The 13,516-nt window shown below is 36.1% G+C and overlaps 1 protein-coding gene and 1 long non-coding RNA gene across 2 annotated transcripts; one reads left to right on the top strand and one right to left on the bottom strand.

Annotated features, from left to right (window-relative positions):
• Positions 1-263: 263 nt before the first annotated feature.
• Positions 264-13,322, top strand: LOC101213934 (vacuolar protein sorting-associated protein 36). Its single transcript, XM_004146727.3, has 9 exons — positions 264-1,006; positions 1,521-1,724; positions 4,904-4,997; positions 5,095-5,152; positions 5,388-5,457; positions 11,732-11,867; positions 11,945-12,029; positions 12,190-12,243; positions 12,748-13,322. The coding sequence occupies exons 1-9, from the start codon at positions 398-400 to the stop codon at positions 12,755-12,757; spliced, it is 1,320 nt and encodes a 439-aa protein (XP_004146775.1). The 5' UTR covers positions 264-397; the 3' UTR covers positions 12,758-13,322.
• Positions 3,070-3,980, bottom strand: LOC116404707. The gene is made up of 2 exons (XR_004217718.1): positions 3,721-3,980; positions 3,070-3,636 (listed from the first exon to the last, which is right to left on the bottom strand). It is a non-coding gene; the product is annotated as an uncharacterized LOC116404707 (long non-coding RNA).
• Positions 13,323-13,516: the final 194 nt, after the last annotated feature.

Raw genomic sequence — 13,516 nt, forward strand, 5'->3', positions numbered from 1 at the left:
TTGATCTATTGTATTTTAAATGATACATTATAATATTTAAGTGCAATCGAAAGAAAAAATTTAGAAAATAGAATATTTGATCAAATATTTACATTCTCTTAACATATAAAATTTAAATAATTGGTGTGTTTTTGAAAAAAATTAATTTAAAAAAATTACAATTGTTTATTTTGGAAGGAATTAGATACAATATTTGAGGACTGGAAGGTATGCCTAAGGCAAGTTTGGCAACTAAGTTGTATAAATAATTTTAAAATTAAAAAGCTATAATGTGGAAGCACATCTCGAGTAAAAAAAAAGGAATTAATGGACAAAATCCGGAAGGTTATGCAAAAGAAAATATTAAATTCCATCCGACTTTCTGGAGTTGAAGAAAGAACATAGCAGAAGGATTCTAATGGCCGGCCACTTCCCGCCGGCAGCCGAGCTCACCACCAGTGGCCGTCCGGTGCTGATCCCAAACGAAATCGAATGTTCAATTCTCTCCTCCGTCGACCTCGAGTGCGATGAACTTCCGTCGTTCCCTCTTCTGAAGTCTGGCATTATCATCCTCACCACTCATCGAATCGTCTGGATTTCGGACTCCACCAATTCTGCTGTCGCGGTGCCTCTCGCCGCCGTTAACCACATCCTTTCGTCCAAGAAGAGCATAAAGTCAATGTTCGCCTCGCCCAGGGTCCGTTTCCAGGTATCGGTTCCCTCTGGCGGGATTTCGAGATCGGCTGTGATCACGATTGTGATTAGGGGAAAGGGGGATCACGAGGTCTTTGTAAGCAAGTTTTGGGAGAACTGGAGAGCCAGGGCGTGGGAGAATGATGATAATAATAAAGATTCCAGTAGCAGTTCTGCGTCGGGGCCGACTTCTACTGGTTCTGGTGGATTATATTCGAGTGAAGGAACGGTGAGGATGGTTGGAGTGGCGGGAATTCTGAGGAAGGAGCAAGAGATGTGGGAGAATACTGATAAGAGTTTACAAGAAGCTTTCCAGGATCTTAATGCTTTAATGGTAACTTCAGTACGCCATCTTTTGATTTGTGGTTATCATCTCCAGCACGTCAATTAGAAAAATTTGTTTTCTCGAGCACTCTTTGCAACCCAATAGGGATTAAAACTTGCTCCCACTCATATTTATGAACGTGCTACTCATGGAAGGAGTCCCGTGCTATTATAAATTTATCATGTGCATTACTGTTAATCATCACTATGCAAGTGATTGAATATATATTCTGTTCATCTCATTTTCTTTCATGAATGAGCCAATTTTTTCATGGAAATTATACACTCTTGCTGCATTTTAGATGTACCAAAAGGCCGTACTGATTTACCTTCTTGTTTTTACCTATTTAATTAATATATCCGAGGCTCAAGCCTGATCTAGAATCCCTGTAAATTGTCATGTTGTGCTAGAAATTGGCACCATGTTGCACAAAATTTCATGTCAAGCTTGTTTGATTTGGAAGATTTGAAGTTACTTTTAACGTTTGATATATTTTCCTGAAAAATATTACTTCCATTTACAGAGTAAAGCTAAAGAAATGGTAATGCTAGCAGAAAAAATGAGACAAAAACTTTTAGCCGGTACAAATTCTCAGAGTGGTTCGACAAATGATGACGAAGTAGCTTCAAAAGAAGAAATTCAAGATTGGCTGTTGAGTGTTGGTATCATTTCCCCTGTGACAAAAGAGTCTGCTGGTGCTCTTTATCATCAGCAGTTGTCTCGTCAGGTTCCTTTTATTTAAGGCTTACAATCAGTGAAATTGTAACCTATTTTACTTTATGATTTTATGGTCATTTCAAACATGACAAGGTTTTTTATAAATATGAAAATCATATATTTTTACTTCAAATTTTAATTTTTATAAGCTTCCTCACCCTGCACCATTGTAATTTGTTTATTTTGAACTTTATTCTAACCTCATGTTAACTTAGAATGTATATTTGGAACTGTTATAGTGATATACATAGCCGTTTGTCAACACTATAAGACAGTCTCCAGATTTAGGATAAGTGAGAGGATTACTTCTCAACTTGATCCAATTCCATAAGATGGGAACTGCAACAACAGAAAATCTCCCATCCCATGCACAACATTATTAGAGAGTTTGAACTGTGAAGTAAACTCCCTTGACTGACCAATCCTTAATAATATAGAGCAACTTTGTCCTCTCCTCTGCAGAATATAGTCGCCTTAACTGAGAACAAAAGACTAACTTACATTTCAGACGTACTAGTGCGAAGTCTTGGGAATCTTTATCCAATTGTCGAATCATACACCTTTTGTCTGGTTAAAGCAGAGAAAGAGAGCTTTATAATACCTCTATTAGCATTAAGTCAAATTGTCTTTGAGAAATAACGTTCCTAAAGACCATACCAAATACACATTCGACTTTTTGACACTCATCTCTATTTATCTCTGAAAGAGGAAATTTTGGATAGAAGTGAGACATTAACAAATGTAAACAGCAAGTTTGTGAGTTTTACAGGAGAATTAACCCAGTACCTTCATCATATTTTCTGGGATTGCAGGGAGAGTCCAATCAAGATTCAAGACTTGGGGATATAAATTACATGTACACAAAGCTCCCCCACCATCAAGTTTCTTTCTCCCTTTTTTTTTGGATAATTGAAGTTGAAGGCAGTTGGAACTTGGAAGTAAGAGACCATAGAGATAGTTGGGTATTTTTTTATAATGGTTGAGCACGTATCTATTATGAGAGGAGAGAAATACACAATGAGGCCTTCCCACACAAGTATCCTTCAGAAAATTGTGCCAATTCTCTTCATAGTGAGGTGGTAAATGTCATAAAACTATGTGAGCCTCTGGGACATAACTTTGTATCTGTGATAAGATTTGAATTCAACCATTATCATGGAAAAAAATTCAATACCTAATAACATATATGACCTATAGGAGAAGTGTGGGGAATAATCAGTGTTTTTAAAGGCTCAAGGCGCACTAAGGCGCATTGGTCCTCTGGAGCCTAGGCGCAAGGCGCAAAAAAAAGCGCGAGCTTTTTTTCATAAGGCGCACTATATATAAAAAGAGAAGAAAATATATATATACACACATATAGCAGAGCAACAATGTATAAAATATAGGTACCCAATATAAGTAGCCTAAACAACAAAACACAACAAAAAACTACCCAGTATTCAACAAGTCAATAATCAAAATAAAAGTTCATCCCTAAAGATCAAACTCATCATCACTAAATTGATCCTCGTCTTCATTCAATCCTTCGTTAGACTTATAGCCATCAGTATCTTCTTCTTCCAAATCGAAGTCATCTAAATTTACTTGTTTCCGTTGCGTGGTAGACGAGGATGAACATGAAACAATAGTCTTTGGTCTAGAGGTACTAGCTCTAGAATAGAATGATGGTTCTTTTGCTCCGACAGCTCTAGAAACATCACCCCACGTTAAAGAATCATCATTAAATACCAACTCATCATCCTCCTCAGAATCGTCATCCAATCTTCCAATCAACCATTCATTACTATCATCAATATCTTTCAAGGAGATGGGGTCGACAATATCTCGTAGGTTGTATCGACGTTTTAGTGCTCTGTTGTATTTGATGAACACTAGATCATTCAACGACTTTGAGCAAGCCTATTTCGTTTCTTGCTATGAAGCTGAAAAATTAGAAAGTTTCATTGTCAGTGAATCAACAAATTTTGATTATCATTTTCAATGTACTTAAGGAGAGGAAAGGTAACCTGTTCAAACACACTCCAATTACGCTCGCATCCAGAAGCACTACAAGTAAGACCTAAAATTCTCACAGCAAATTTTTGCAAGTTTGGAGTTGATTGTCCAAAATTATCCCACCATTCCACTATAGGCACAAACAAAAAAAAAAAAAAAATTAATAGAAGAGCTTGTTGCTAGTATCGTTGAGTAATCGTTTAGTTGAAATTTACCTGGAGATGGATGGGATGAAGGTTGAGTTTGATGGGTTATCGAAGGAAGTTGAAGTCGAGAAGTAATAAGAAGAAGAAGATGTAGACTTTAGAGAGTTTTTTCTAACTCAATGGGTATACCATGCTATGAAAACAGAAAACAATGGAGTTTGATGTTCTTGTCAAAGAGTTACAGAAGAAGGAGAAAGCAATGCAGATGTTAACTGAACGATTGAGATACTCACCCGTGATAAAGCTGAGATGGAGGAGGCGAAAACTGAAGCACTAGCACTGTAGCACAGAATATTATTGTATTCTCTTTTCCTCTGTTTTTGCACCAAAAAACAGAGTAATGGCAGCCGCAGCACCCGTTTTGTGTGAAGAAGAAGGGTGGCCGAAACGGAAGGGTGGCCGGAACGGAAGGGTGGAAAAGGAAGCAAAAAGTTTTTGAAGTAGAAGCAGAACGGAAGACGAAGAACTGAAGAAGTAGATGAAGAGTCGTGTTGAAGAAACTTCACGCGCGAAAGGAGAAGGGTTCTTTCTTCACGTTTACGTAATAGGTTTAAAAAACCTAGATAATAATAGTTTTTTATAATTAAAGCCCAGCCCATAACTTATAAAAAAAGCCCACGCCTAATTCGACTTGCGCCTAGGCGCGCCTCAAGGGAGGCGCGCGCCTAATATGGGCCTTTTATAATTCGCTGCGCCTCCTCACAAATAAGCCCCAAGTGGGCGCCTTGAGCCTAGGCGCGCGCCTTTGGGCGCTTTTTAAAACACTGGGAATAATAAAACCTATACGAGATAGGAAATGTGGGAAGTAATAAAATCTATAGGAGAATAGAAATTGGAAGACAAAAAATAAGTTTTGGAGTTGAAAGTTCCTTTTTTATCTTGGTTCTTTGACCATTTTTTTAGTTATTCATATTTTTAATATGCCTTGGACATATTTTCTGTCTCATATTCTGAACTTTCAGTGAAGGAAACTTTTTTTACCATGTAGCTGGCAGATTTTGTTCGAACTCCACTTGATATAGCCGGTGGAATGATCAGTCTTATAGATATATATTGCCTATTCAATCGTGCTCGAGGAACAGGTTTTCTATGACAAAACAAGAAAGCACTTTTCTTTTGTTCTGACTTTGTTGGCATGGAAAGTGAACCTTTTCATTTTTTCCACTATATTTTAAACAGAATTGATCTCACCAGATGATTTGTTGCAAGCATGTTTGCTTTGGGAGAAGATTGACGTGTAAGTATTTGGGTATTGGAAACATTCTAAAATGGTGTTATGTTTGTTTAGGTTTGATATAATATGAGACGTGCATATTGTTCTTTTTGTGGACACATTTTTTTCTTTTCCCTATATGAAACAATTTCATTGATGTTATGATCTCTTCCTCTCTCTCAATTTTATGAGATATTTTATATAATAATTTATTGAGGAAAATAAGTAATGAAGATTTGTTATATTTGGTTTTCTGCAGTCCTGTAATGATCCGTAAGTTTGACAGTGGAGTCATGGTAATCCAGAGTAAATCCTACAGTGATGATGAGGTGAGTTATATTGTATTGATTATTGAAGAACTATAAATTTATGATGAGTTTGGCTATTGTGAGTTTACATTTAATTTTTGAATGAAGGACATTGTAGTTCTACCCATACTACTTGTATACTTTGACAATTTTGTTCTAAATCAATAAAGATAATGAACTGTCTTTACCATAAGGATTACAGCTTAGTAACCTCATCATAACTTCTTCATGTTTATGCCCCTCTTTAATATAGGATAAATCAATTGGCTTTACCATAACTTCTTGCCGATATAATATATTTCTTGTATTTCACAAAATCAATTTTCTTAAATAGAAGAACCCATTACCAGGAAGGAAAAAATAAATTTGGCAAATATAGTACAACCAATACAATAAAATATAATTCAAGAAAGGAAATAGTCAACACTCCCCCTCAAGTTCATTTGAAGATATCAGTCATTGCCAGTATGTCTATCAATTTGTTGAATTGCCACTTTGGAAGGCCTTTAGTTAACACATCTGCAATTTGTTTTGTTGTCGGAAGATAGGGTATGCATATTACTCTCTCGATCTTTTCCTTTATAAAGTGTTTATCGACTTAAATATGTTTCCTCCTGTCATGAAGGACTAGATTTTGGGGAATGGAAATTGCTGCCTTGTTATCACAATAAATGCACATGGCATTGTCTGAGTGAATCTCAATTCTTCCAACAATCTTCTTATCCATATACCTTCATAAATACCATGGGCTAACACTCTAAATTCTGCTTTTGTACTACTTCTTGCAACCATACTCTATTTTTTACTTTGCCAAGTTACTAGATTTCCTCCAACAAAGGAGCAGTATCCAAAAGTGGGTCTTCTATCACTCGTGCTACCTACCCAATAAGCATCAGTATAAACTTCAATATTGAGATGACCATGTCTTTGAAAAAAGATGCGTTTTCCTGGAGTACCTTTCAAATATCTTAGGATTCGATAAACTGCATCAAAGTAAGCCTGCCCAAGAGCATGCATGAATCGACTTACTATTCTAACTGCAAAAGCAATGTCAGGATGTGTGTGAGAAAATATATGAGTATCCCCACATGTCTCTGGTACTTTTCTTTTTCCTTTATCTCATTCTTGGTTGCAGCTTCCAATTTCATATTCTGCTCAATGGGAGTTTTTGCTACCTTGCAATTAAGTATACCTATCTCTTTTAGCAGATCAAGAATATACTTCCTTTGGTTGACAAGAATGCCACTTTTGGACTTGGCAGTCTCCATGCCTAGGAAGTACTTTAAAGTTCCTAAATCTTTGATTTGGAAATCATCGGCTAATTTTTTCTTCACGAAAGTCGGTCCTATCTCATCATTGCCGGTAAGAATGATATCATCAACATAAACTATCTAAACCACAACCTTGTCATTTCCTGCACGAGAAAGGCATTCTTAACATCCAGTTGATAAAAAGGCCAATCAAAGTTAACCACAATAGACAGCAAATTTGTAATAGAATTGATTTTAGCACCTGGAGCAAATGTTTCTTGATAATTAACTCCATAGGTTTGAGTAAACCCTTAGCAACCAATCTTGCCTTGTACCTTTCAACACTACCACCAACTTTACATTTTACCATGAACACCTACTTGCATCCAACTGTTTTCTTTTCTTTTGGTAGTTCAATTATGTACCTTGTACAATTTTGTTTCAGTGCATCTATCCAATCATTCAGGGCCTCCGGTATATTCTTTGGAACAAACAAGTTGGTTATTTTGGATGTGAAGGCTTTATGACCATTGGACAACTTTTCATAAGAAAGTTCGCAATGGGATATTTGACACATTTATGGGTATCTTTCCTATGGGCAATTCGAATATCAAGGTCAGAGACATTAGGCAAGGAATTATGATAAGAAGAATTGGGAGAATAAGTAGAAGGAGAATGTATGTTACCTGGATCATCAAAATCATTTATCCGGGTATTAGATTGGTTTTGTGATAGATCAACTATTTGTTCTCGTTTCCTTTGAGTCAAGTCTCTTCTAGTATAAACCCGTTGTTCAAGTTTTTTTACTTGTCAAGTCCGTGTGTAGTGTTTCTCCCCCTGAAGAAGAACTCCCCACACTTGGCATCAAAGAATTAGAACTCATAATTTTGGAATCAATGTTGTTTGGGATGGGTGAAATGTCCTAAAATTATCTTCAAGGTTCGACGGCTCCCCCTGTAGAGAATTTTGGCTAAAAAAATGTTGATTTGCCAAAAAAGACACATCCATACTCTCAAAATACCTTTTGGTCGAAGGGTCAACAACATTTGTAGGCCTTCTTATGGGAGACATAACCAGCTCAAGGGTCAAGTTTAGTGCGAGTAGGGTTGGATTAAGAACATAAATAGTGCAACCAAATAATTTAAGGGTTCAAAGAACAACCGAACATTAGGAAAAGAATTTTTTAAATAATTAGAGGAGTTCTAAAATTCAAAACCTCAGTTGGCATTTTATTGATCAAGTATGTAGGTGTAAGGACGGCGTCACCCACAAATATTCTGGGACATTCGTAGATAACATAAGGCCATGAGCAACTTCAAACAAATTTCTATTCTTTCATTCAACAATTTCGTTTTGTTGAGGTGTATCACGACTTATAGCTTGATGTAAAATACTCTTTTCGTATAAGGAACTGGTTAATTGTAAATTGAAATATTTAGTGCCATTACCAGAGTGAAGGATGCAGATTTTAGTTTGGAACTGAGTTTCAATCATATTGTAAAATCTAACAAACACCTTTTTTACCTCTGACCTGTTAGTCAACAGATAAAACCAGGTTAAACGAGTATGATCATCTATAAAGGTGACAAACTAACAATTACCATTATGAGTTAAGACTTTAGACGGACCCCAAACATCTGTGTGAATTAACGAAAAAGGTGAAGAAACCTTGTAAGGTTTGGACAAATAAGTGGATCAATGATGTTTGGCAAAAATGCATCTTTCACATTGAAAAAAATGAGCAATCAATACCTTTAAATAAATCTGGAAACTACTTTAAGGAAAAGCAATTAGGATGCCCTAGTCTACGATGTCAGAGCATTATAGTTTATAGTTTCTTTAGCAGAAGGAGAACAGACTCTACTCAAGCCCTAAACTTGTTTGTGACTAGTTGAAACTTCATCAAAGTAATAGAGACCACAAATCATCCTAGCACATCCAACCGTCTCCTCCAAGTTCTAATCTTGAAAGGTATAATGAGTGTCATAGAAGACACCTGTCTTTCAAATCTTCAACCATGGAGTTACAAACCAAGTCATAACCATGGAATTTACTAGCCAAGTCATAACCATGGACTTTTCAACATCCCATGTTGCAAACAAAGGATCATCTAGTTTTGCGACAGATTTCTCTTTGGTAATGTAGCCAATTTTTTCTTGCTCACGAATATATAAACCAACACTTTGTGATTGGCGAAGATAGTTGTCTCTATTAAGTCGGATCTTGGTTATTGGATAGTGGGGCTATTGGAATGGATACAATTATTGACTTTAACCATAGTTGACTTAGTATCTGACATGGCTGAAGCAATAAAGTTTAGAGAATAGGCAGAACAATCATGAAAAAAAAAAAAACCATTGGGTGATATAAATTTAAATTTTCCTTCAACCACTAGCTTAAGTTTTTGGTGAATTGACGATTTAATATGGTATCGAAGCAGGTGGTCCAAGAAGGTCTTGTGTTCAAGCTCTTGCATTGTGTTGGTGATATATAATTAACTTTGCCTTCAACCACCAGCTTATGCTTTTGGGTGAATTGACGATTTAATATAGTACAAGAGCAGGTGGTCTAGGGAGGTCTTGTGTTCAAGCCCTTGCATTCTCGTTTCCTGGGCCTTTCAAATATTTCAAGCCCACAAGTGAGGGGAGCATTGGTGATATATAATTAAATTTGCCTTCAATCACCAACTTAAGCTTTTGGGTGAATTGGTGATTTAATAGTTTCCTTTCCAATTAAAATTGACTTACACTTGTTGGGCCTTTCAAATATTTCAAGCTCACAAGTGAGGTAAAATTGATTTTTTTTTATAAAAAGGACAAAGCTCAATGTACATGAGGGGTGTACATAGAGTAATGGGGGGAGGGGGGAGAGGATCAGCAGGCGTACCTAGGCATCTCCAACTAGGTTGACACCCCCTTAGCACCTTATCACATCCAAAAAGCGAAAAAAAACTCATATACCAAGTTTCTAAAAGCAATACAAAATCAAAACAAAGGCCACAATACAAGGCCAAACAAGATGAAAGAATAAACTATCCAAAACAGAAACATAAGCAAGGCAGCAAGCCGAATACAAAACAAAAGTAATAGTTCTTGATTGAGCAAAAACTGATTGGAGTAGAAGGCTGATTCAGAAGGCATGATAATCTAGAACTTCAAGGTGGGGAGGCTATAAAACTGGCCAATTTAGAACAATCTTCTGCGAAGAATAATCCTGAAAGTATTTATATAATGAGTACCATGAAGATCCATTCAAAAGAGCAGAGTCATAGCGTTCCAGCCAAGTCGATGACTTATCATAGAATACTCTTTGCTTTCTTTCAAATCAAATTTCAGCTAAAAGTGCTTTTACTGCATATACAAGAGTTCAGCTATCTTCTTCTTCAAGTTTGGACCGGCAAGAATTTGAGACACATTGTTCTTAAAAACATGATAAAAAACACAACAAAATTGAATGCTTGGAGAAGGAGAAACCAACATTTAGATGCAAAGACACAATCAAATAAAAGGTGCTGGATGTTTTCTATGTTATCAACACAAAGGGGGCAAGCATGAGGTGAGAGGGCATGGGAGGAAAGCTTTCTTTGAAGTACTGAGGCACAGTTTAAATTTTCGAACAACATAATCCATATGGATATATTTATCATTCTTGGACTATTAGATTTTCAAAGCCTTTTGTACAAAGAACTTTCCAAAGGAGAAGAAGTCGAAAGATGTTTAACCAGTGATTTTATCGAGATGGAACTTGAGTTCTCAAGGACCAAAACCTTTGATCCGGAAAGGGCTTTGAAGAAGAAATATGACTCAACAAGGTCTGAAAATCTAATATTTCCTCATCATTAAGCAATCTTATGAAGTAGATGGACCAAGAGTTGGTTGAAGAGTCTCAATGATCTAAAACAGACCCATTTGTATTGAGTGCAATCCTAACCAATCTTAGAAATTTATACTCCAAAGTGATAGTGTCCATCCAAGGGTGCTTCCAAAACAATGTTATGCTGCCATCGCCTAATTTAAAAAGAGCCAATGAATCAATTTTGCGCCATTTCCCTGATATGCTAATCCAAGGGCTTCTTAGACACGTTTTTTTTTCCATTTGAATGCTAGTTGAAAGTACTACTTCCATGAATGCTTCTGATCACTTGACACCAAAGGGAATTTTGTTCTTTTGAGAAGTGTCTTCCCCAACTTAGACAATAGGGTCATATTCTTGTGCTTCAACTTGCCCAAACTAAGTCCTCCATCTTTGTAGGAAAGTGGTGTAAAATTGATTGATTTCCACTTGTTGGGCCTTTCAAATATTTCAAGCCTACAAGTGAGGAGAGTGTCGGTGATATAAATTTAAATTTTCCTTCAACCACTAGCTGAAGTTTTTCGGTGAATTGACGATGTAATAGGAACGAAACTCGTCACTAACGGTGGACAATAACAAAATTGGCGGCAAAAGTCTCTTATTTACAACCGGCGAAAACAAACAAGAAACAACAAAAACCCACCAACTTACAGCAAGAAAGTGCAAGAAAAACTGGTGAGGCGGCGGTCACAGTACAGCGACTGCCAGTGACAACCCTCGAGGTGGCGGACGTGTGTGGCAGCGGCAACTGGTTGTAAGGATTTAGTGTTTTTAGGTTTTTCATAAAGTTAGGGTTTTGGTGTTTTCAAAAAGCCTTCTCAGATACCATACCAAAATAATTTATTTCTTGAATTTCACAAAGAGAGAATGATTTTCTCAAATAGAAGAACAACCCATTACAAAGAAAGAAAAAATAAATTTAGCAAATATAATACAACCAATACAATAAAATATAATAAAAAAAAGGAAATAATCAACACTTCTTTATGTTTATGTTTATGTTTATAATTCAAATTTACACTATAAAGATGTACTACTTTTACTCCTTTTCTCTTCCCAGTTCTTTCAGAGTTGCTGGTTTGGTCCTCTTACTAAAATCTTACAAGAAAGCTCATTAACTCAATATGTTCTTCCTGAGAAGCACGATCACTCCATGCTTTCTATTCCAAATTTTAACCTGTGTTTTTGTACAGGTTTTTGCTAGAATAAGAACGCTTGTAACGAAGCCCGATGCTCTCCAATTTGGTGTTAGTGCCAGTGATGCTGCAAGGACTCTTGGGATTGCTCCAGCTATGGCCAAGGAGCATCTTTTAACAGCAGAGAGTAAAGGTATATTTCTACGCTGCTCGCTTGAAGAAAGACCGTTTACATCAATGAATTTCAGTTAACCATAAGACTTGCTGCAGGTTTGCTGTGCCGAGATGTCAGCCCTGAGGGGTTCCGGTTTTATATTAACCTATTCCCTGAGATTAACTCAGAAGATTTATATTTGTAAGTAAAAATCGGCAAGTTATTGTCTTTTATCCTTGTCTTGATCAAAATTTGACCTTCCAATTTTCCTTTTTAAAAAAACACTTCCATTTGTTCAGTTTTATACATTACCTTTGCATGTATTTCGTTTTTGATTGATAAAAGTCACCACTTGCTTCAGGGTTAAAGATTATACAGTTTATGCCTCATGGATCAAGGCCACCATTGCTAATAGGTACTTGTTCATTGTCCCTAACTTCCCAATTTTTCTTCATGAAAGCAAGGTTTCTCATGAAAAAATAAAGTTGCTCCATTAAGTACCAACTTCTGATTTAGAACTTGTGGTAATGTCACTACAGTAATTGATACCATAGGATGAACTATGAAGTATTTAGTTCGGTAGTTCTACTTCTACTACTTCATTATATAGTAGTATGTCCTTGAACTTGATTCATCATGCTCTCTCTTTCTATCTCGCCTTCTCCTTATTCACTTTTTTTCTTGCTGTGGATTTTATGGCATTCTCATGCTTGTCTTTTTACACATTCAAATGCCTCATTTTGGTCTCAAGTATTGTTCTTCTTGCCGAATGTAACCATCGACCAAAATCCTTCAGTAAATTTAGGATTATGAGGGAGGGAGTGGGGGGAAGGAATATAACCTATAGTTTTGGTGCATGCTGAGAAGGTAAGATTTTTTTCTGTCGTAATAATTGCTTCATTTCTTCAAACTTCTGTAGGCGGAGATAAGAAAACGTAACATGACAAATTCTACTATGAAAGATTTTGATGGGCGCCGAATTCGGTGAAGGATTTCCCATACCCGCACGTACGTAATACCTACTGCTTCTGTCTATTCAAATAGCAACTGCATGGGAAGGGAACGTCCAATTATTTCTTTCAATATCTGCTTGTGAACGACGGCAAGTGGTATTCGAGAGTTTTGAGGCATTCTTCCATTTGGATTACTTTTTCATTGGTCATGTAATGCCTCATTAAGAAGAAAAGGATCAACCACAATGATCATTCGGAGATGTTTTTGGTAGTCACCATGAAATTTTATTCTATGAAAAGAAAGTCAATCCTGTGTTTTTATTGCTGCCCATACACTGTACAAAATGTTCTCTTTGTCAATGGAAATGTTATGCTCAACAGTTTTGTTTAAATTAAGTGTAGAATCATTAGTATTAGGTATTATATCTCCGTACATTGTCTCCTACAAACATTTACAACGTTTCAGCTGTGTTTTTTAACTGTTGAAGTCTACTAACTCCTTCATCAAAGAGGGCTTTGCTATCTGCACTTCCTAGCTTAACTGTTATTTATGAACATGGTCTATGTAATTAAATCTTGTATGATAATTATTTTAATTTGTAATATATTAAATTAAACATGTAATAATTTAGGGAAATTGAAATTAATTTATATCATGAAATATTATATATTTATTAAAGTTATCACATTTTTAATGCAATCCTACAATTTTAAATACAATACATTAAAGGCAAA

The sequence above is a fragment of the Cucumis sativus genome, chromosome 6, assembly GCF_000004075.3.
Source record: "Cucumis sativus cultivar 9930 chromosome 6, Cucumber_9930_V3, whole genome shotgun sequence".
NCBI lineage: Eukaryota > Viridiplantae > Streptophyta > Magnoliopsida > Cucurbitales > Cucurbitaceae > Cucumis > Cucumis sativus.

Bases quoted from the DNA above. Each gene is read 5' to 3' on its own strand.
- LOC101213934 (XM_004146727.3), top strand. From the start codon at position 398: ATGGCCGGCCACTTCCCGCCGGCAGCCGAGCTCACCACCAGTGGCCGT. The intron at 1,007-1,520 runs GTAACTTCAGTA...TTCCATTTACAG, and splicing joins AGGATCTTAATGCTTTAATG to AGTAAAGCTAAAGAAATGGT. The intron at 11,868-11,944 runs GTATATTTCTAC...GACTTGCTGCAG, and splicing joins TTTAACAGCAGAGAGTAAAG to GTTTGCTGTGCCGAGATGTC.